The following is a 22,289-nucleotide window of genomic DNA, read 5'->3' as shown; positions in this document are numbered from 1 at the left end:
CTTACTGTAACTCTGCCCCTGTCAGTACTAGATTACTGTAACTCTGCCTCTTTCAGTACTAGATTACTGTAACTCTGCCTCTTTCAGTACTAGATTACTGTAACTGTAACTCTGCCTCTTTCAGTACTAGATTACTGTAACTCTGCCTCTTTCAGTACTAGATTACTGTAACTGTAACTCTGCCCCTGTCAGTACTAGATTACTGTAACTCTGCCCCTGTCAGTACTAGCTTACTGTAACTCTGCCCCTGTCAGTACTAGCTTACTGTAACTCTGCCTCTTTCAGTACTAGCTTACTGTAACTCTCCCCTGTCAGTACTAGCTTACTGTAACTCTGCCCCTGTCAGTACTAGCTTACTGTAACTCTGCCTCTTTCAGTACTAGCTTACTGTAACTCTGCCCCTGTCAGTACTAGCTTACTGTAACTCTGCCCCTGTCAGTACTAGCTTACTGTAACTCTGCCCCTGTCAGTACTAGCTTACTGTAACTCTGCCCCTGTCAGTACTAGATTACTGTAACTCTGCCCCTGTCAGTACTAGCTTACTGTAACTCTGCCTCTTTCAGTACTAGATTACTGTAACTCTCCCCTGTCAGTACTAGCTTACTGTAACTCTGCCCCTGTCAATACTAGATTACTGTAACTCTGCCTCTTTCAGTACTAGATTACTGTAACTCTGCCCCTGTCTGTACTAGCTTACTGTAACTCTGCCCCTGTCAGTACTAGCTTACTGTAACTCTGCCCCTGTCAGTCCTAGCTTACTGTAACTCTGCCCCTGTCAGTACTAGCTTACTGTAACTCTGCCCCTGTCAGTCCTAGCTTACTGTAACTCTGCCCCTGTCAGTCCTAGCTTACTGTAACTCGTTAACTCTGCCCCTGTCAGTACTAGCTTACTGTAACTCTGCCCTGTCAGTACTAGCTTACTGTAACTCTGCCTCTTTCAGTACTAGATTACTGTAACTCTGCCTCTTTCAGTACTAGATTACTGTAACTCTGCCCCTGTCAGTAGCTTACTGTAACTCTGCCCCTGTCAGTACTAGCTTACTGTAACTCTGCCCCTGTCCGTACTAGCTTACTGTAACTCTGCCCCTGTCCGTACTAGCTTACTGTAACTCTGCCCCTGTCAGTACTAGCTTACTGTAACTCTGCCCCTGTCAGTACTAGATTACTGTAACTCGTTAACTCTGCCCCTGTCAGTACTAGCTTACTGTAACTCTGCCCCTGTCAGTACTAGCTTACTGTAACTCTGCCCCTGTCAGTACTAGATTACTGTAACTCTGCCTCTTTCAGTACTAGCTTAGTGTAACTCTGCCCCTGTCTGTACTAGCTTACTGTAACTCTGCCCCTGTCAGTACTAGCTTACTGTAACTCTGCCCCTGTCAGTCCTAGCTTACTGTAACTCTGCCCCTGTCAGTACTAGCTTACTGTAACTCTCCCCTGTCAGTACTAGATTACTGTAACTCTGCCTCTTTCAGTACTAGATTACTGTAACTCTGCCTCTTTCAGTACTAGATTACTGTAACTCTGCCCTGTCAGTACTAGCTTACTGTAACTCTGCCTCTTTCAGTACTAGATTACTGTAACTCTGCCCCTGTCAGTAATATCTTACTGTAACTCTGCCTCTTTCAGTACTAGCTTACTGTAACTCTGCCTCTTTCAGTACTAGCTTACTGTAACTCTGCCCCTGTCAGTACTAGATTACTGTAACTCTGCCCCTGTCAGTACTAGCTTACTGTAACTCTGCCTCTTTCAGTACTAGATTACTGTAACTCTGCCCCTGTCAGTAATATCTTACTGTAACTCTGCCTCTTTCAGTACTAGCTTACTGTAACTCTGCCTCTTTCAGTACTAGCTTACTGTAACTCTGCCCCTGTCAGTACTAGCTTACTGTAACTCTGCCCCTGTCAGTACTAGATTACTGTAACTCTGCCTCTTTCAGTACTAGATTACTGTAACTCTGCCCCTGTCAGTACTAGCTTACTGTAACTCTGCCCCTGTCAGTACTAGCTTACTGTAACTCTGCCCCTGTCAGTACTAGATTACTGTAACTCTGCCCCTGTCAGTACTAGCTTACTGTAACTCTGCCCCTGTCAGTAATATCTTACTGTAACTCTGCCTCTGTCAGTACTAGATTACTGTAACTCTGCCCCCGTCAGTACTAGATTACTGTAACTCTGCCCCCGTCAGTACTAGCTTACTGTAACTCTGCCTCTTTCAGTACTAGCTTACTGTAACTCTGCCCCTGTCAGTACTAGCTTACTGTAACTCTGCCCCTGTCAGTACTAGCTTACTGTAACTCTGCCTCTTTCAGTACTAGCTTACTGTAACTCTGCCCCTGTCAGTACTAGCTTACTGTAACTCTGCCCCTGTCAGTACTAGATTACTGTAACTCTGCCTCTTTCAGTACTAGCTTACTGTAACTCTTGCCTCTTTCAGTACTAGATTACTGTAACTCTGCCTCTTTCAGTACTAGCTTACTGTAACTCTGCCCCTGTCAGTACTAGCTTACTGTAACTCTGCCTCTTTCAGTACTAGATTACTGTAACTCTGCCCCTGTCAGTACTAGATTACTGTAACTCTGCCCCCGTCAGTACTAGCTTACTGTAACTCTGCCTCTTTCAGTACTAGCTTACTGTAACTCTGCCCCCGTCAGTACTAGCTTACTGTAACTCGTTAACTCTGCCCCTGTCAGTACTAGCTTACTGTAACTCTGCCTCTTTCAGTACTAGCTTACTGTAACTCTGCCCCTGTCAGTAGCTTACTGTAACTCTGCCCTGTCAGTACTAGCTTACTGTAACTCTGCCTCTTTCAGTACTAGCTTACTGTAACTCTACCCGTCAGTACTAGCTTACTGTAACTCTGCCCCTGTCAGTACTAGCTTACTGTAACTCTGCCCCTGTCAGTCCTAGCTTACTGTAACTCGTTAACTCTGCCCCTGTCAGTACTAGCTTACTGTAACTCGTTAACTCTGCCCCTGTCAGTCCTAGCTTACTGTAACTCTGCCCCTGTCAGTCCTAGCTTACTGTAACTCGTTAACTCTGCCCCTGTCAGTCCTAGCTTACTGTAACTCTGCCCCTGTCAGTCCTAGCTTACTGTAACTCGTTAACTCTGCCCCTGTCAGTACTAACTTACTGTAACTCTGCCCCTGTCAGTACTAGCTTACTGTAACTCTGCCCCTGTCAGTACTAGATTACTGTAACTCTGCCTCTTTCAGTACTAGATTACTGTAACTCTGCCCCTGTCTGTACTAGCTTACTGTAACTCTGCCCCTGTCAGTACTAGCTTACTGTAACTCTGCCCCTGTCAGTCCTAGCTTACTGTAACTCTGCCCCTGTCAGTACTAGCTTACTGTAACTCTGCCCCTGTCAGTCCTAGCTTACTGTAACTCTGCCCCTGTCAGTCCTAGCTTACTGTAACTCGTTAACTCTGCCCCTGTCAGTACTAGCTTACTGTAACTCTGCCTCTTTCAGTACTAGATTACTGTAACTCTGCCCTGTCAGTACTAGCTTACTGTAACTCTGCCTCTTTCAGTACTAGATTACTGTAACTCTGCCTCTTTCAGTACTAGATTACTGTAACTCTGCCCCTGTCAGTAGCTTACTGTAACTCTGCCCCTGTCAGTACTAGCTTACTGTAACTCTGCCCCTGTCAGTACTAGCTTACTGTAACTCTACCCCTGTCAGTACTAGCTTACTGTAACTCTCCCCTGTCAGTACTAGCTTACTGTAACTCTGCCCCTGTCAGTACTAGCTTACTGTAACTCTGCCCCTGTCAGTACTAGCTTACTGTAACTCTGCCCCTGTCAGTACTAGCTTACTGTAACTCTGCCCCTGTCAGTACTAGCTTACTGTAACTCTCCCCTGTCAGTACTAGCTTACTGTAACTCTCCCCTGTCAGTACTAGCTTACTGTAACTCTGCCTCTTTCAGTACTAGCTTACTGTAACTCTACCCGTCAGTACTAGCTTACTGTAACTCTACCCGTCAGTACTAGCTTACTGTAACTCTACCTCTTTCAGTACTAGATTACTGTAACTCTGCCTCTTTCAGTACTAGATTACTGTAACTGTAACTCTGCCTCTTTCAGTACTAGATTACTGTAACTCTGCCTCTTTCAGTACTAGATTACTGTAACTGTAACTCTGCCCCTGTCAGTACTAGATTACTGTAACTCTGCCCCTGTCAGTACTAGCTTACTGTAACTCTGCCCCTGTCACTACTAGCTTACTGTAACTCTGCCTCTTTCAGTACTAGCTTACTGTAACTCTCCCCTGTCAGTACTAGCTTACTGTAACTCTGCCCCTGTCAGTACTAGCTTACTGTAACTCTGCCTCTTTCAGTACTAGCTTACTGTAACTCTGCCCCTGTCAGTACTAGCTTACTGTAACTCTGCCCCTGTCAGTACTAGCTTACTGTAACTCTGCCCCTGTCAGTACTAGCTTACTGTAACTCTGCCCCTGTCAGTACTAGATTACTGTACCTCTGCCCCTGTCAGTACTAGCTTACTGTAACTCTGCCTCTTTCAGTACTAGATTACTGTAACTCTCCCCTGTCAGTACTAGCTTACTGTAACTCTGCCCCTGTCAGTACTAGATTACTGTAACTCTGCCTCTTTCAGTACTAGATTACTGTAACTCTGCCCCTGTCTGTACTAGCTTACTGTAACTCTGCCCCTGTCAGTACTAGCTTACTGTAACTCTGCCCCTGTCAGTCCTAGCTTACTGTAACTCTGCCCCTGTCAGTACTAGCTTACTGTAACTCTGCCCCTGTCAGTCCTAGCTTACTGTAACTCTGCCCCTGTCAGTCCTAGCTTACTGTAACTCGTTAACTCTGCCCCTGTCAGTACTAGCTTACTGTAACTCTGCCTCTTTCAGTACTAGATTACTGTAACTCTGCCCTGTCAGTACTAGCTTACTGTAACTCTGCCTCTTTCAGTACTAGATTACTGTAACTCTGCCTCTTTCAGTACTAGATTACTGTAACTCTGCCCCTGTCAGTAGCTTACTGTAACTCTGCCCCTGTCAGTACTAGCTTACTGTAACTCTGCCCCTGTCCGTACTAGCTTACTGTAACTCTGCCCCTGTCCGTACTAGCTTACTGTAACTCTGCCCCTGTCAGTACTAGATTACTGTAACTCTGCCCCTGTCAGTACTAGCTTACTGTAACTCTGCCCCTGTCAGTACTAGATTACTGTAACTCTGCCTCTTTCAGTACTAGATTACTGTAACTCTGCCCCTGTCAGTACTAGCTTACTGTAACTCTGCCCCTGTCAGTACTAGCTTACTGTAACTCTGCCCCTGTCAGTACTAGATTACTGTAACTCTGCCCCTGTCAGTACTAGCTTACTGTAACTCTGCCCCTGTCAGTAATATCTTACTGTAACTCTGCCTCTGTCAGTACTAGATTACTGTAACTCTGCCCCCGTCAGTACTAGATTACTGTAACTCTGCCCCCGTCAGTACTAGCTTACTGTAACTCTGCCTCTTTCAGTACTAGCTTACTGTAACTCTGCCCCTGTCAGTACTAGCTTACTGTAACTCTGCCCCTGTCAGTACTAGCTTACTGTAACTCTGCCTCTTTCAGTACTAGCTTACTGTAACTCTGCCCCTGTCAGTACTAGCTTACTGTAACTCTGCCCCTGTCAGTACTAGATTACTGTAACTCTGCCTCTTTCAGTACTAGCTTACTGTAACTCTGCCTCTTTCAGTACTAGATTACTGTAACTCTGCCTCTTTCAGTACTAGCTTACTGTAACTCTGCCCCTGTCAGTACTAGCTTACTGTAACTCTGCCTCTTTCAGTACTAGATTACTGTAACTCTGCCCCTGTCAGTACTAGATTACTGTAACTCTGCCCCCGTCAGTACTAGCTTACTGTAACTCTGCCTCTTTCAGTACTAGCTTACTGTAACTCTGCCCCCGTCAGTACTAGCTTACTGTAACTCGTTAACTCTGCCCCTGTCAGTACTAGCTTACTGTAACTCTGCCTCTTTCAGTACTAGCTTACTGTAACTCTGGCCCTGTCAGTAGCTTACTGTAACTCTGCCCTGTCAGTACTAGCTTACTGTAACTCTGCCTCTTTCAGTACTAGCTTACTGTAACTCTACCCGTCAGTACTAGCTTACTGTAACTCTGCCCCTGTCAGTACTAGCTTACTGTAACTCTGCCCCTGTCAGTCCTAGCTTACTGTAACTCGTTAACTCTGCCCCTGTCAGTACTAGCTTACTGTAACTCGTTAACTCTGCCCCTGTCAGTCCTAGCTTACTGTAACTCTGCCCCTGTCAGTCCTAGCTTACTGTAACTCGTTAACTCTGCCCCTGTCAGTCCTAGCTTACTGTAACTCTGCCCCTGTCAGTCCTAGCTTACTGTAACTCGTTAACTCTGCCCCTGTCAGTACTAACTTACTGTAACTCTGCCCCTGTCAGTACTAGCTTACTGTAACTCTGCCCCTGTCAGTACTAGATTACTGTAACTCTGCCTCTTTCAGTACTAGATTACTGTAACTCTGCCCCTGTCTGTACTAGCTTACTGTAACTCTGCCCCTGTCAGTACTAGCTTACTGTAACTCTGCCCCTGTCAGTCCTAGCTTACTGTAACTCTGCCCCTGTCAGTACTAGCTTACTGTAACTCTGCCCCTGTCAGTCCTAGCTTACTGTAACTCTGCCCCTGTCAGTCCTAGCTTACTGTAACTCGTTAACTCTGCCCCTGTCAGTACTAGCTTACTGTAACTCTGCCTCTTTCAGTACTAGATTACTGTAACTCTGCCCTGTCAGTACTAGCTTACTGTAACTCTGCCTCTTTCAGTACTAGATTACTGTAACTCTGCCTCTTTCAGTACTAGATTACTGTAACTCTGCCCCTGTCAGTAGCTTACTGTAACTCTGCCCCTGTCAGTACTAGATTACTGTAACTCTGCCCCTGTCAGTACTAGCTTACTGTAACTCTACCCCTGTCAGTACTAGCTTACTGTAACTCTCCCCTGTCAGTACTAGCTTACTGTAACTCTGCCCCTGTCAGTACTAGCTTACTGTAACTCTGCCCCTGTCAGTACTAGCTTACTGTAACTCTGCCCCTGTCAGTACTAGCTTACTGTAACTCTGCCCCTGTCAGTACTAGCTTACTGTAACTCTCCCCTGTCAGTACTAGCTTACTGTAACTCTCCCCTGTCAGTACTAGCTTACTGTAACTCTGCCTCTTTCAGTACTAGCTTACTGTAACTCTACCCGTCAGTACTAGCTTACTGTAACTCTACCCGTCAGTACTAGCTTACTGTAACTCTACCTCTTTCAGTACTAGATTACTGTAACTCTGCCTCTTTCAGTACTAGATTACTGTAACTGTAACTCTGCCTCTTTCAGTACTAGATTACTGTAACTCTGCCTCTTTCAGTACTAGATTACTGTAACTGTAACTCTGCCCCTGTCAGTACTAGATTACTGTAACTCTGCCCCTGTCAGTACTAGCTTACTGTAACTCTGCCCCTGTCAGTACTAGCTTACTGTAACTCTGCCTCTTTCAGTACTAGCTTACTGTAACTCTCCCCTGTCAGTACTAGCTTACTGTAACTCTGCCCCTGTCAGTACTAGCTTACTGTAACTCTGCCTCTTTCAGTACTAGCTTACTGTAACTCTGCCCCTGTCAGTACTAGCTTACTGTAACTCTGCCCCTGTCAGTACTAGCTTACTGTAACTCTGCCCCTGTCAGTACTAGATTACTGTACCTCTGCCCCTGTCAGTACTAGCTTACTGTAACTCTGCCTCTTTCAGTACTAGATTACTGTAACTCTCCCCTGTCAGTACTAGCTTACTGTAACTCTGCCCCTGTCAGTACTAGATTACTGTAACTCTGCCTCTTTCAGTACTAGATTACTGTAACTCTGCCCCTGTCTGTACTAGCTTACTGTAACTCTGCCCCTGTCAGTACTAGCTTACTGTAACTCTGCCCCTGTCAGTCCTAGCTTACTGTAACTCTGCCCCTGTCAGTACTAGCTTACTGTAACTCTGCCCCTGTCAGTCCTAGCTTACTGTAACTCTGCCCCTGTCAGTCCTAGCTTACTGTAACTCGTTAACTCTGCCCCTGTCAGTACTAGCTTACTGTAACTCTGCCTCTTTCAGTACTAGATTACTGTAACTCTGCCCTGTCAGTACTAGCTTACTGTAACTCTGCCTCTTTCAGTACTAGATTACTGTAACTCTGCCTCTTTCAGTACTAGATTACTGTAACTCTGCCCCTGTCAGTAGCTTACTGTAACTCTGCCCCTGTCAGTACTAGCTTACTGTAACTCTGCCCCTGTCCGTACTAGCTTACTGTAACTCTGCCCCTGTCCGTACTAGCTTACTGTAACTCTGCCCCTGTCAGTACTAGCTTACTGTAACTCTGCCCCTGTCAGTACTAGATTACTGTAACTCGTTAACTCTGCCCCTGTCAGTACTAGCTTACTGTAACTCTGCCCCTGTCAGTACTAGCTTACTGTAACTCTGCCCCTGTCAGTACTAGATTACTGTAACTCTGCCTCTTTCAGTACTAGCTTACTGTAACTCTGCCCCTGTCTGTACTAGCTTACTGTAACTCTGCCCCTGTCAGTACTAGCTTACTGTAACTCTGCCCCTGTCAGTCCTAGCTTACTGTAACTCTGCCCCTGTCAGTACTAGCTTACTGTAACTCTCCCCTGTCAGTACTAGATTACTGTAACTCTGCCTCTTTCAGTACTAGATTACTGTAACTCTGCCTCTTTCAGTACTAGATTACTGTAACTCTGCCCTGTCAGTACTAGCTTACTGTAACTCTGCCTCTTTCAGTACTAGATTACTGTAACTCTGCCCCTGTCAGTAATATCTTACTGTAACTCTGCCTCTTTCAGCACTAGCTTACTGTAACTCTGCCTCTTTCAGTACTAGCTTACTGTAACTCTGCCCCTGTCAGTACTAGATTACTGTAACTCTGCCCCTGTCAGTACTAGCTTACTGTAACTCTGCCTCTTTCAGTACTAGATTACTGTAACTCTGCCCCTGTCAGTAATATCTTACTGTAACTCTGCCTCTTTCAGTACTAGCTTACTGTAACTCTGCCTCTTTCAGTACTAGCTTACTGTAACTCTGCCCCTGTCAGTACTAGCTTACTGTAACTCTGCCCCTGTCAGTACTAGATTACTGTAACTCTGCCTCTTTCAGTACTAGATTACTGTAACTCTGCCCCTGTCAGTACTAGCTTACTGTAACTCTGCCCCTGTCAGTACTAGCTTACTGTAACTCTGCCCCTGTCAGTACTAGATTACTGTAACTCTGCCCCTGTCAGTACTAGCTTACTGTAACTCTGCCCCTGTCAGTAATATCTTACTGTAACTCTGCCTCTGTCAGTACTAGATTACTGTAACTCTGCCCCCGTCAGTACTAGATTACTGTAACTCTGCCCCCGTCAGTACTAGCTTACTGTAACTCTGCCTCTTTCAGTACTAGCTTACTGTAACTCTGCCCCTGTCAGTACTAGCTTACTGTAACTCTGCCCCTGTCAGTACTAGCTTACTGTAACTCTGCCTCTTTCAGTACTAGCTTACTGTAACTCTGCCCCTGTCAGTACTAGCTTACTGTAACTCTGCCCCTGTCAGTACTAGATTACTGTAACTCTGCCTCTTTCAGTACTAGCTTACTGTAACTCTGCCTCTTTCAGTACTAGATTACTGTAACTCTGCCTCTTTCAGTACTAGCTTACTGTAACTCTGCCCCTGTCAGTACTAGCTTACTGTAACTCTGCCTCTTTCAGTACTAGATTACTGTAACTCTGCCCCTGTCAGTACTAGATTACTGTAACTCTGCCCCCGTCAGTACTAGCTTACTGTAACTCTGCCTCTTTCAGTACTAGCTTACTGTAACTCTGCCCCCGTCAGTACTAGCTTACTGTAACTCGTTAACTCTGCCCCTGTCAGTACTAGCTTACTGTAACTCTGCCTCTTTCAGTACTAGCTTACTGTAACTCTGCCCCTGTCAGTAGCTTACTGTAACTCTGCCCTGTCAGTACTAGCTTACTGTAACTCTGCCTCTTTCAGTACTAGCTTACTGTAACTCTACCCGTCAGTACTAGCTTACTGTAACTCTGCCCCTGTCAGTACTAGCTTACTGTAACTCTGCCCCTGTCAGTCCTAGCTTACTGTAACTCGTTAACTCTGCCCCTGTCAGTACTAGCTTACTGTAACTCTGCCCCTGTCAGTACTAGCTTACTGTAACTCGTTAACTCTGCCCCTGTCAGTCCTAGCTTACTGTAACTCTGCCCCTGTCAGTCCTAGCTTACTGTAACTCGTTAACTCTGCCCCTGTCAGTCCTAGCTTACTGTAACTCGTTAACTCTGCCCCTGTCAGTCCTAGCTTACTGTAACTCTGCCCCTGTCAGTCCTAGCTTACTGTAACTCGTTAACTCTGCCCCTGTCAGTCCTAGCTTACTGTAACTCTGCCCCTGTCAGTCCTAGCTTACTGTAACTCGTTAACTCTGCCCCTGTCAGTACTAACTTACTGTAACTCTGCCCCTGTCAGTACTAGCTTACTGTAACTCTGCCCCTGTCAGTACTAGATTACTGTAACTCTGCCTCTTTCAGTACTAGATTACTGTAACTCTGCCCCTGTCTGTACTAGCTTACTGTAACTCTGCCCCTGTCAGTACTAGCTTACTGTAACTCTGCCCCTGTCAGTCCTAGCTTACTGTAACTCTGCCCCTGTCAGTACTAGCTTACTGTAACTCTGCCCCTGTCAGTCCTAGCTTACTGTAACTCTGCCCCTGTCAGTCCTAGCTTACTGTAACTCGTTAACTCTGCCCCTGTCAGTACTAGCTTACTGTAACTCTGCCTCTTTCAGTACTAGATTACTGTAACTCTGCCCTGTCAGTACTAGCTTACTGTAACTCTGCCTCTTTCAGTACTAGATTACTGTAACTCTGCCTCTTTCAGTACTAGATTACTGTAACTCTGCCCCTGTCAGTAGCTTACTGTAACTCTGCCCCTGTCAGTACTAGCTTACTGTAACTCTGCCCCTGTCCGTACTAGCTTACTGTAACTCTGCCCCTGTCCGTACTAGCTTACTGTAACTCTGCCCCTGTCAGTACTAGATTACTGTAACTCTGCCCCTGTCAGTACTAGCTTACTGTAACTCTGCCCCTGTCAGTACTAGATTACTGTAACTCTGCCTCTTTCAGTACTAGATTACTGTAACTCTGCCCCTGTCAGTACTAGCTTACTGTAACTCTGCCCCTGTCAGTACTAGCTTACTGTAACTCTGCCCCTGTCAGTACTAGATTACTGTAACTCTGCCCCTGTCAGTACTAGCTTACTGTAACTCTGCCCCTGTCAGTAATATCTTACTGTAACTCTGCCTCTGTCAGTACTAGATTACTGTAACTCTGCCCCCGTCAGTACTAGATTACTGTAACTCTGCCCCCGTCAGTACTAGCTTACTGTAACTCTGCCTCTTTCAGTACTAGCTTACTGTAACTCTGCCCCTGTCAGTACTAGCTTACTGTAACTCTGCCCCTGTCAGTACTAGCTTACTGTAACTCTGCCTCTTTCAGTACTAGCTTACTGTAACTCTGCCCCTGTCAGTACTAGCTTACTGTAACTCTGCCCCTGTCAGTACTAGATTACTGTAACTCTGCCTCTTTCAGTACTAGCTTACTGTAACTCTGCCTCTTTCAGTACTAGATTACTGTAACTCTGCCTCTTTCAGTACTAGCTTACTGTAACTCTGCCCCTGTCAGTACTAGCTTACTGTAACTCTGCCTCTTTCAGTACTAGATTACTGTAACTCTGCCCCTGTCAGTACTAGATTACTGTAACTCTGCCCCCGTCAGTACTAGCTTACTGTAACTCTGCCTCTTTCAGTACTAGCTTACTGTAACTCTGCCCCCGTCAGTACTAGCTTACTGTAACTCGTTAACTCTGCCCCTGTCAGTACTAGCTTACTGTAACTCTGCCTCTTTCAGTACTAGCTTACTGTAACTCTGCCCCTGTCAGTAGCTTACTGTAACTCTGCCCTGTCAGTACTAGCTTACTGTAACTCTGCCTCTTTCAGTACTAGCTTACTGTAACTCTACCCGTCAGTACTAGCTTACTGTAACTCTGCCCCTGTCAGTACTAGCTTACTGTAACTCTGCCCCTGTCAGTCCTAGCTTACTGTAACTCGTTAACTCTGCCCCTGTCAGTACTAGCTTACTGTAACTCGTTAACTCTGCCCCTGTCAGTCCTAGCTTACTGTAACTCTGCCCCTGTCAGTCCTAGCTTACTGTAACTCGTTAACTCTGCCCCTGTCAGTCCTAGCTTACTGTAACTCTGCCCCTGTCAGTCCTAGCTTACTGTAACTCGTTAACTCTGCCCCTGTCAGTACTAACTTACTGTAACTCTGCCCCTGTCAGTACTAGCTTACTGTAACTCTGCCCCTGTCAGTACTAGATTACTGTAACTCTGCCTCTTTCAGTACTAGATTACTGTAACTCTGCCCCTGTCTGTACTAGCTTACTGTAACTCTGCCCCTGTCAGTACTAGCTTACTGTAACTCTGCCCCTGTCAGTCCTAGCTTACTGTAACTCTGCCCCTGTCAGTACTAGCTTACTGTAACTCTGCCCCTGTCAGTCCTAGCTTACTGTAACTCTGCCCCTGTCAGTCCTAGCTTACTGTAACTCGTTAACTCTGCCCCTGTCAGTACTAGCTTACTGTAACTCTGCCTCTTTCAGTACTAGATTACTGTAACTCTGCCCTGTCAGTACTAGCTTACTGTAACTCTGCCTCTTTCAGTACTAGATTACTGTAACTCTGCCTCTTTCAGTACTAGATTACTGTAACTCTGCCCCTGTCAGTAGCTTACTGTAACTCTGCCCCTGTCAGTACTAGATTACTGTAACTCTGCCCCTGTCAGTACTAGCTTACTGTAACTCTACCCCTGTCAGTACTAGCTTACTGTAACTCTCCCCTGTCAGTACTAGCTTACTGTAACTCTGCCCCTGTCAGTACTAGCTTACTGTAACTCTGCCCCTGTCAGTACTAGCTTACTGTAACTCTGCCCCTGTCAGTACTAGCTTACTGTAACTCTGCCCCTGTCAGTACTAGCTTACTGTAACTCTCCCCTGTCAGTACTAGCTTACTGTAACTCTCCCCTGTCAGTACTAGCTTACTGTAACTCTGCCTCTTTCAGTACTAGCTTACTGTAACTCTACCCGTCAGTACTAGCTTACTGTAACTCTACCCGTCAGTACTAGCTTACTGTAACTCTACCTCTTTCAGTACTAGATTACTGTAACTCTGCCTCTTTCAGTACTAGATTACTGTAACTGTAACTCTGCCTCTTTCAGTACTAGATTACTGTAACTCTGCCTCTTTCAGTACTAGATTACTGTAACTGTAACTCTGCCCCTGTCAGTACTAGATTACTGTAACTCTGCCCCTGTCAGTACTAGCTTACTGTAACTCTGCCCCTGTCAGTACTAGCTTACTGTAACTCTGCCTCTTTCAGTACTAGCTTACTGTAACTCTCCCCTGTCAGTACTAGCTTACTGTAACTCTGCCCCTGTCAGTACTAGCTTACTGTAACTCTGCCTCTTTCAGTACTAGCTTACTGTAACTCTGCCCCTGTCAGTACTAGCTTACTGTAACTCTGCCCCTGTCAGTACTAGCTTACTGTAACTCTGCCCCTGTCAGTACTAGATTACTGTACCTCTGCCCCTGTCAGTACTAGCTTACTGTAACTCTGCCTCTTTCAGTACTAGATTACTGTAACTCTCCCCTGTCAGTACTAGCTTACTGTAACTCTGCCCCTGTCAGTACTAGATTACTGTAACTCTGCCTCTTTCAGTACTAGATTACTGTAACTCTGCCCCTGTCTGTACTAGCTTACTGTAACTCTGCCCCTGTCAGTACTAGCTTACTGTAACTCTGCCCCTGTCAGTCCTAGCTTACTGTAACTCTGCCCCTGTCAGTACTAGCTTACTGTAACTCTGCCCCTGTCAGTCCTAGCTTACTGTAACTCTGCCCCTGTCAGTCCTAGCTTACTGTAACTCGTTAACTCTGCCCCTGTCAGTACTAGCTTACTGTAACTCTGCCTCTTTCAGTACTAGATTACTGTAACTCTGCCCTGTCAGTACTAGCTTACTGTAACTCTGCCTCTTTCAGTACTAGATTACTGTAACTCTGCCTCTTTCAGTACTAGATTACTGTAACTCTGCCCCTGTCAGTAGCTTACTGTAACTCTGCCCCTGTCAGTACTAGCTTACTGTAACTCTGCCCCTGTCCGTACTAGCTTACTGTAACTCTGCCCCTGTCCGTACTAGCTTACTGTAACTCTGCCCCTGTCAGTACTAGCTTACTGTAACTCTGCCCCTGTCAGTACTAGATTACTGTAACTCGTTAACTCTGCCCCTGTCAGTACTAGCTTACTGTAACTCTGCCCCTGTCAGTACTAGCTTACTGTAACTCTGCCCCTGTCAGTACTAGATTACTGTAACTCTGCCTCTTTCAGTACTAGCTTACTGTAACTCTGCCCCTGTCTGTACTAGCTTACTGTAACTCTGCCCCTGTCAGTACTAGCTTACTGTAACTCTGCCCCTGTCAGTCCTAGCTTACTGTAACTCTGCCCCTGTCAGTACTAGCTTACTGTAACTCTCCCCTGTCAGTACTAGATTACTGTAACTCTGCCTCTTTCAGTACTAGATTACTGTAACTCTGCCTCTTTCAGTACTAGATTACTGTAACTCTGCCCTGTCAGTACTAGCTTACTGTAACTCTGCCTCTTTCAGTACTAGATTACTGTAACTCTGCCCCTGTCAGTAATATCTTACTGTAACTCTGCCTCTTTCAGCACTAGCTTACTGTAACTCTGCCTCTTTCAGTACTAGCTTACTGTAACTCTGCCCCTGTCAGTACTAGATTACTGTAACTCTGCCCCTGTCAGTACTAGCTTACTGTAACTCTGCCTCTTTCAGTACTAGATTACTGTAACTCTGCCCCTGTCAGTAATATCTTACTGTAACTCTGCCTCTTTCAGTACTAGCTTACTGTAACTCTGCCTCTTTCAGTACTAGCTTACTGTAACTCTGCCCCTGTCAGTACTAGCTTACTGTAACTCTGCCCCTGTCAGTACTAGATTACTGTAACTCTGCCTCTTTCAGTACTAGATTACTGTAACTCTGCCCCTGTCAGTACTAGCTTACTGTAACTCTGCCCCTGTCAGTACTAGCTTACTGTAACTCTGCCCCTGTCAGTACTAGATTACTGTAACTCTGCCCCTGTCAGTACTAGCTTACTGTAACTCTGCCCCTGTCAGTAATATCTTACTGTAACTCTGCCTCTGTCAGTACTAGATTACTGTAACTCTGCCCCCGTCAGTACTAGATTACTGTAACTCTGCCCCCGTCAGTACTAGCTTACTGTAACTCTGCCTCTTTCAGTACTAGCTTACTGTAACTCTGCCCCTGTCAGTACTAGCTTACTGTAACTCTGCCCCTGTCAGTACTAGCTTACTGTAACTCTGCCTCTTTCAGTACTAGCTTACTGTAACTCTGCCCCTGTCAGTACTAGCTTACTGTAACTCTGCCCCTGTCAGTACTAGATTACTGTAACTCTGCCTCTTTCAGTACTAGCTTACTGTAACTCTGCCTCTTTCAGTACTAGATTACTGTAACTCTGCCTCTTTCAGTACTAGCTTACTGTAACTCTGCCCCTGTCAGTACTAGCTTACTGTAACTCTGCCTCTTTCAGTACTAGATTACTGTAACTCTGCCCCTGTCAGTACTAGATTACTGTAACTCTGCCCCCGTCAGTACTAGCTTACTGTAACTCTGCCTCTTTCAGTACTAGCTTACTGTAACTCTGCCCCCGTCAGTACTAGCTTACTGTAACTCGTTAACTCTGCCCCTGTCAGTACTAGCTTACTGTAACTCTGCCTCTTTCAGTACTAGCTTACTGTAACTCTGCCCCTGTCAGTAGCTTACTGTAACTCTGCCCTGTCAGTACTAGCTTACTGTAACTCTGCCTCTTTCAGTACTAGCTTACTGTAACTCTACCCGTCAGTACTAGCTTACTGTAACTCTGCCCCTGTCAGTACTAGCTTACTGTAACTCTGCCCCTGTCAGTCCTAGCTTACTGTAACTCGTTAACTCTGCCCCTGTCAGTACTAGCTTACTGTAACTCTGCCCCTGTCAGTACTAGCTTACTGTAACTCGTTAACTCTGCCCCTGTCAGTCCTAGCTTACTGTAACTCTGCCCCTGTCAGTCCTAGCTTACTGTAACTCGTTAACTCTGCCCCTGTCAGTCCTAGCTTACTGTAACTCGTTAACTCTGCCCCTGTCAGTCCTAGCTTACTGTAACTCTGCCCCTGTCAGTCCTAGCTTACTGTAACTCGTTAACTCTGCCCCTGTCAGTCCTAGCTTACTGTAACTCTGCCCCTGTCAGTCCTAGCTTACTGTAACTCGTTAACTCTGCCCCTGTCAGTACTAACTTACTGTAACTCTGCCCCTGTCAGTACTAGCTTACTGTAACTCTGCCCCTGTCAGTACTAGATTACTGTAACTCTGCCTCTTTCAGTACTAGATTACTGTAACTCTGCCCCTGTCTGTACTAGCTTACTGTAACTCTGCCCCTGTCAGTACTAGCTTACTGTAACTCTGCCCCTGTCAGTCCTAGCTTACTGTAACTCTGCCCCTGTCAGTACTAGCTTACTGTAACTCTGCCCCTGTCAGTCCTAGCTTACTGTAACTCTGCCCCTGTCAGTCCTAGCTTACTGTAACTCGTTAACTCTGCCCCTGTCAGTACTAGCTTACTGTAACTCTGCCTCTTTCAGTACTAGATTACTGTAACTCTGCCCTGTCAGTACTAGCTTACTGTAACTCTGCCTCTTTCAGTACTAGATTACTGTAACTCTGCCTCTTTCAGTACTAGATTACTGTAACTCTGCCCCTGTCAGTAGCTTACTGTAACTCTGCCCCTGTCAGTACTAGCTTACTGTAACTCTGCCTCTTTCAGTACTAGATTACTGTAACTCTGCCCCTGTCAGTACTAGCTTACTGTAACTCTGCCCCTGTCCGTACTAGCTTACTGTAACTCTGCCCCTGTCCGTACTAGCTTACTGTAACTCTGCCCCTGTCAGTACTAGCTTACTGTAACTCTGCCCCTGTCAGTACTAGATTACTGTAACTCTGCCCCTGTCAGTACTAGTTTACTGTAACTCTGCCCCTGTCAGTACTAGATTACTGTAACTCTGCCTCTTTCAGTACTAGCTTACTGTAACTCTGCCCCTGTCTGTACTAGCTTACTGTAACTCTGCCCCTGTCAGTACTAGCTTACTGTAACTCTGCCCCTGTCAGTCCTAGCTTACTGTAACTCTGCCCCTGTCAGTACTAGCTTACTGTAACTCTCCCCTGTCAGTACTAGATTACTGTAACTCTGCCTCTTTCAGTACTAGATTACTGTAACTCTGCCTCTTTCAGTACTAGATTACTGTAACTCTGCCCTGTCAGTACTAGCTTACTGTAACTCTGCCTCTTTCAGTACTAGATTACTGTAACTCTGCCCCTGTCAGTAATATCTTACTGTAACTCTGCCTCTTTCAGTACTAGCTTACTGTAACTCTGCCTCTTTCAGTACTAGCTTACTGTAACTCTGCCCCTGTCAGTACTAGATTACTGTAACTCTGCCCCTGTCAGTACTAGCTTACTGTAACTCTGCCTCTTTCAGTACTAGATTACTGTAACTCTGCCCCTGTCAGTAATATCTTACTGTAACTCTGCCTCTTTCAGTACTAGCTTACTGTAACTCTGCCTCTTTCAGTACTAGCTTACTGTAACTCTGCCCCTGTCAGTACTAGCTTACTGTAACTCTGCCCCTGTCAGTACTAGATTACTGTAACTCTGCCTCTTTCAGTACTAGATTACTGTAACTCTGCCCCTGTCAGTACTAGCTTACTGTAACTCTGCCCCTGTCAGTACTAGCTTACTGTAACTCTGCCCCTGTCAGTACTAGATTACTGTAACTCTGCCCCTGTCAGTACTAGCTTACTGTAACTCTGCCCCTGTCAGTAATATCTTACTGTAACTCTGCCTCTGTCAGTACTAGATTACTGTAACTCTGCCCCCGTCAGTACTAGATTACTGTAACTCTGCCCCCGTCAGTACTAGCTTACTGTAACTCTGCCTCTTTCAGTACTAGCTTACTGTAACTCTGCCCCTGTCAGTACTAGCTTACTGTAACTCTGCCCCTGTCAGTACTAGCTTACTGTAACTCTGCCTCTTTCAGTACTAGCTTACTGTAACTCTGCCCCTGTCAGTACTAGCTTACTGTAACTCTGCCCCTGTCAGTACTAGATTACTGTAACTCTGCCTCTTTCAGTACTAGCTTACTGTAACTCTGCCTCTTTCAGTACTAGATTACCGTAACTCTGCCTCTTTCAGTACTAGCTTACTGTAACTCTGCCCCTGTCAGTACTAGCTTACTGTAACTCTGCCTCTTTCAGTACTAGATTACTGTAACTCTGCCCCTGTCAGTACTAGATTACTGTAACTCTGCCCCCGTCAGTACTAGCTTACTGTAACTCTGCCTCTTTCAGTACTAGCTTACTGTAACTCTGCCCCCGTCAGTACTAGCTTACTGTAACTCTGCCTCTTTCAGTACTAGCTTACTGTAACTCTGCCCCCGTCAGTACTAGCTTACTGTAACTCGTTAACTCTGCCCCTGTCAGTACTAGCTTACTGTAACTCTGCCTCTTTCAGTACTAGCTTACTGTAACTCTGCCCCTGTCAGTAGCTTACTGTAACTCTGCCCTGTCAGTACTAGCTTACTGTAACTCTGCCTCTTTCAGTACTAGCTTACTGTAACTCTACCCGTCAGTACTAGCTTACTGTAACTCTGCCCCTGTCAGTACTAGCTTACTGTAACTCTGCCCCTGTCAGTCCTAGCTTACTGTAACTCGTTAACTCTGCCCCTGTCAGTACTAGCTTACTGTAACTCGTTAACTCTGCCCCTGTCAGTCCTAGCTTACTGTAACTCTGCCCCTGTCAGTCCTAGCTTACTGTAACTCGTTAACTCTGCCCCTGTCAGTCCTAGCTTACTGTAACTCTGCCCCTGTCAGTCCTAGCTTACTGTAACTCGTTAACTCTGCCCCTGTCAGTACTAACTTACTGTAACTCTGCCCCTGTCAGTACTAGCTTACTGTAACTCTGCCCCTGTCAGTACTAGCTTACTGTAACTCTGCCCCTGTCAGTACTAGCTTACTGTAACTCTGCCTCTTGAAACTCTGGCAGAGCTCGTTAGACAGCGGTGGTCAGTGACTGATGGAGATACGAGAGAGGATACTTGAGATGTAATTTTTATCCACAATCTATCATTACCATCTGGTAATGTAGTGTTAATGTCAAACATCCATTGTAAACCTACTACCTAAGTAGAGTCAATCTGAACATGACATGGTTAGCTAAGCTTTAGGTGTTTTTTGCTGGTAGAATTCTACACACCAATGACAACCTCTTCCCTTAGGTCTGTGTGTGTTTTCTGGCCTTACCTCTGCCACTTTCGGGGGGACTCCATCTCCCAACACTTCCCTGAAGAAGCATTGCTGGGTCATGTAGTAGGACAGACCACTAGTCCGCTTGAAGGCATCCTTCAGCCTCTTCAGTTCCACATCGGTGACTGAGGAGAGGAGAGGAGAGGAGAGAGAAGAGAGAAGAGAGAAGAGAGAGAGAGAGAGAGAGAGAGAGAGAGAGAGAGAGAGAGAGAGAGAGAGAGAGAGAGAGAGAGAGAGAGAGAGAGAGAGAGAGAGAGAGAGAGGAATATTAAACAGATTCAGTGGGTTCAGTGTGGTGGTGAATGATATCCATCAGTCTTCTCTCGCTGCTGGAAGGTCATCAACGCCTCAACACTGCTCTGCTGGTGACTGATGACTGATGCTGCACCCAGCACCCAGCACACACACACACACACACAAACTAACACACAAACTTGTGGTCCCATACTGTCCACCTTCAGGGTGACTCACAAAGACAGGTCAACACACACAGGAACATCTACAGGTGCAGTCTGTGTATTCTAGACCGATGTATCAGTCTGCCAATATTAACCTTTTACAGGTATATCTTTATTGGCAATAGTGCCACTGGTCTGATTTTAAGCATAAGACCATTTTCTAGTGTGAGGCTACAATAGTTGTCTTTTGTGATTTGTTAAAAGGTTAAAGTTGGTCTATACGATTGGACCCAAAAACACGTTGTTATATTTGTTGAAATGCTGTTAACATCCTGACAGCCCACTGTAATATAAGAGAAATCAAGAAGGAATAAAAAACAATCCATTGTTCCCTTCTCCTCTGATCCTAGAATAACCTTTACGAATCATTTTGTTCAGACCGAATGCAATGATTGGCCAAGCTAACCACCTGTCTAACTACGCCCTACGTCACTGGGGCGGCACGGTGGTCTAGTGGTTAACACTGTCGCCTCACAGCAAGAAGGTCCAGGGTTCGATTCCCGCTTGGGGACCAGGTTTCCATGATGCCAGTTACCCAGGTGGGGTATCTCCCAGGCCTTTCTGTGTGGAGTTTGCATGTTCTCCCCGTGCTCGCAAGGGTTTCCCCCCCGATAAGATAAACCCAATGGAAAAACATGCACAACAACAAGATCGCTAACGCTGTGGCGTCCTTGACGAAGACGGACAGGAGCACTTGGATTGGTCCCCTGGCGCGGCTCACGTTGACGCCTGTCTGCTCCCGGCTGCCCTTGGGGGGGAAGGGCGACGGGATGGGTTAATCGCAGATACGAATTGCATGCATGCATCGCATGTGTGCCAATTGATGACCTCGGAGCAGGTCCTAAATTATTATTATTATATTATACTGGTGTGTGTGCTGCCGGTCAGTCTGGGCAGCGGAAGGCTAGCTATTAGGGGTGTAACGGTACGCGGATACGTACTGTACCGCATCAATGTGGCGACGGTCCTCCGGTACAGTACGCGCTGTGCACTAGGGATGGGTACCGAATTCGGTACTTTTGAGGTACCGAACCGAAACACGTCGGTACTACCGAATCAAGTGAGAAACCGAAAAAGAAATTAAAAAAAATATTTTTTATTAATTTTTCTTTTTTAACTTTTTTTTTTTTTTTTTTACTTTTTTCTTTTCATGTCAACGTTCACACGCACAATATATGCTTACCTAGGATTTGACTTGATTCAACAACAAAGCAGTCGGAGCAATGACAAGCCGAAAACTGTCGAAATTGTAGTTATTTGAAGTTTGGATTTTTTTTTACGAAATTTCTTGAGACTAAAGTACCGAAAAAAGGTACCGTTGGGTACCGGTATCGATTCACAGGTACCGGTATCGGTTCAAATGTGAAAGGTACCCATCCCTACTGTGCACCAAGCGATTGCAACGGTATGGAACCTTTTTTTTGCGGAACTTAAATCCCCCCCGGCCCTAATATAACTTGCACAACTAACCGGATGTTGTTTGTTCATTCCACGCAGCGCGCAGCTACACCGAACGATAGCTGTAATTCAGCATAGCATATTAGCTTTAGTATGGCGAGTCAATACTAACTGACAAGCCAGAGCCATGTCATTGTTCAACTTTATTGCGAACTTTATCACGCATTTGAAACGGCATCACCCGAATGTGAATATCACTGGTACACGGAAGAAACAGATCCTAGTGCAAACCCAGCTCCCCGTTGCATTCAAGAAGCATCTCGCTATTAATTCAGACCAGGCCAAAGCAATAACAAATGCCATAGGTGTTTTTATAGCAGCAGATCTGCGACCATACTCCGTTGTCGAGAACACTGGGTTTAAGCACATGTTAAAAGTAATATAGCCCCGCTACCTAGGTCCCTCTCGTCCGTATTTCAGCCAGCAAGTCATACCACCAGCTCTATAAACTAGCCCCTTTCATGACTGTGATGCAAGCCCTGCCCCTGTATTCAAGCATCACAGTCATGAAAGGGGTTATGTATAAACAAGCACACGCTACAGTTGTCCACGACTTATCCTCCAAGGCATCTGCTATATAATAATCTTCAGATTTACTTAAGTGTTATTAGTAGGTTACAGCAGTAAGCATTAGTTTGCTCAGTAAATTATGGCCAATTCGTTTTATATTGTTTAATAGTTAAATAAATAGATAAATGAAAAGAAATTTGTTTGAAATTTGAAATTTGTTTTCATCTCTCTATATTAACGTAGCCCATTTCCTCGTATTGTTTTCATCTCTATATTAACGTAGCCCATTTCCTCATATTGTTTTAATCTCTCTATATTAACGTAACACGCTATTCATATCAATCGGCATAA

At 45.5% G+C, this 22,289-nt stretch overlaps 1 protein-coding gene across 1 annotated transcript in view; it reads right to left on the bottom strand.

Moving 5' to 3' along the window:
* usp32 (ubiquitin specific peptidase 32) overlaps positions 1-22,289 on the bottom strand; it is a 245,303-nt gene that overhangs the window by 182,684 nt on the left and 40,330 nt on the right. The window contains exon 2 of the mRNA XM_084324370.1: positions 19,510-19,637. Coding sequence (XP_084180496.1) covers positions 19,510-19,637 — 128 coding nt within the window. The remainder of the gene's footprint in view (positions 1-19,509; positions 19,638-22,289) is intronic.

This window comes from Notolepis coatsorum, assembly GCF_963971535.1.
Source record: "Notolepis coatsorum genome assembly, chromosome: 1".
Classification (NCBI taxonomy): Eukaryota; Metazoa; Chordata; class Actinopteri; order Aulopiformes; family Paralepididae; genus Notolepis; species Notolepis coatsorum.
The sequence above is the reverse complement of the archived record's forward strand: the minus strand, read 5'-3'. Positions and strand labels throughout refer to the sequence as shown.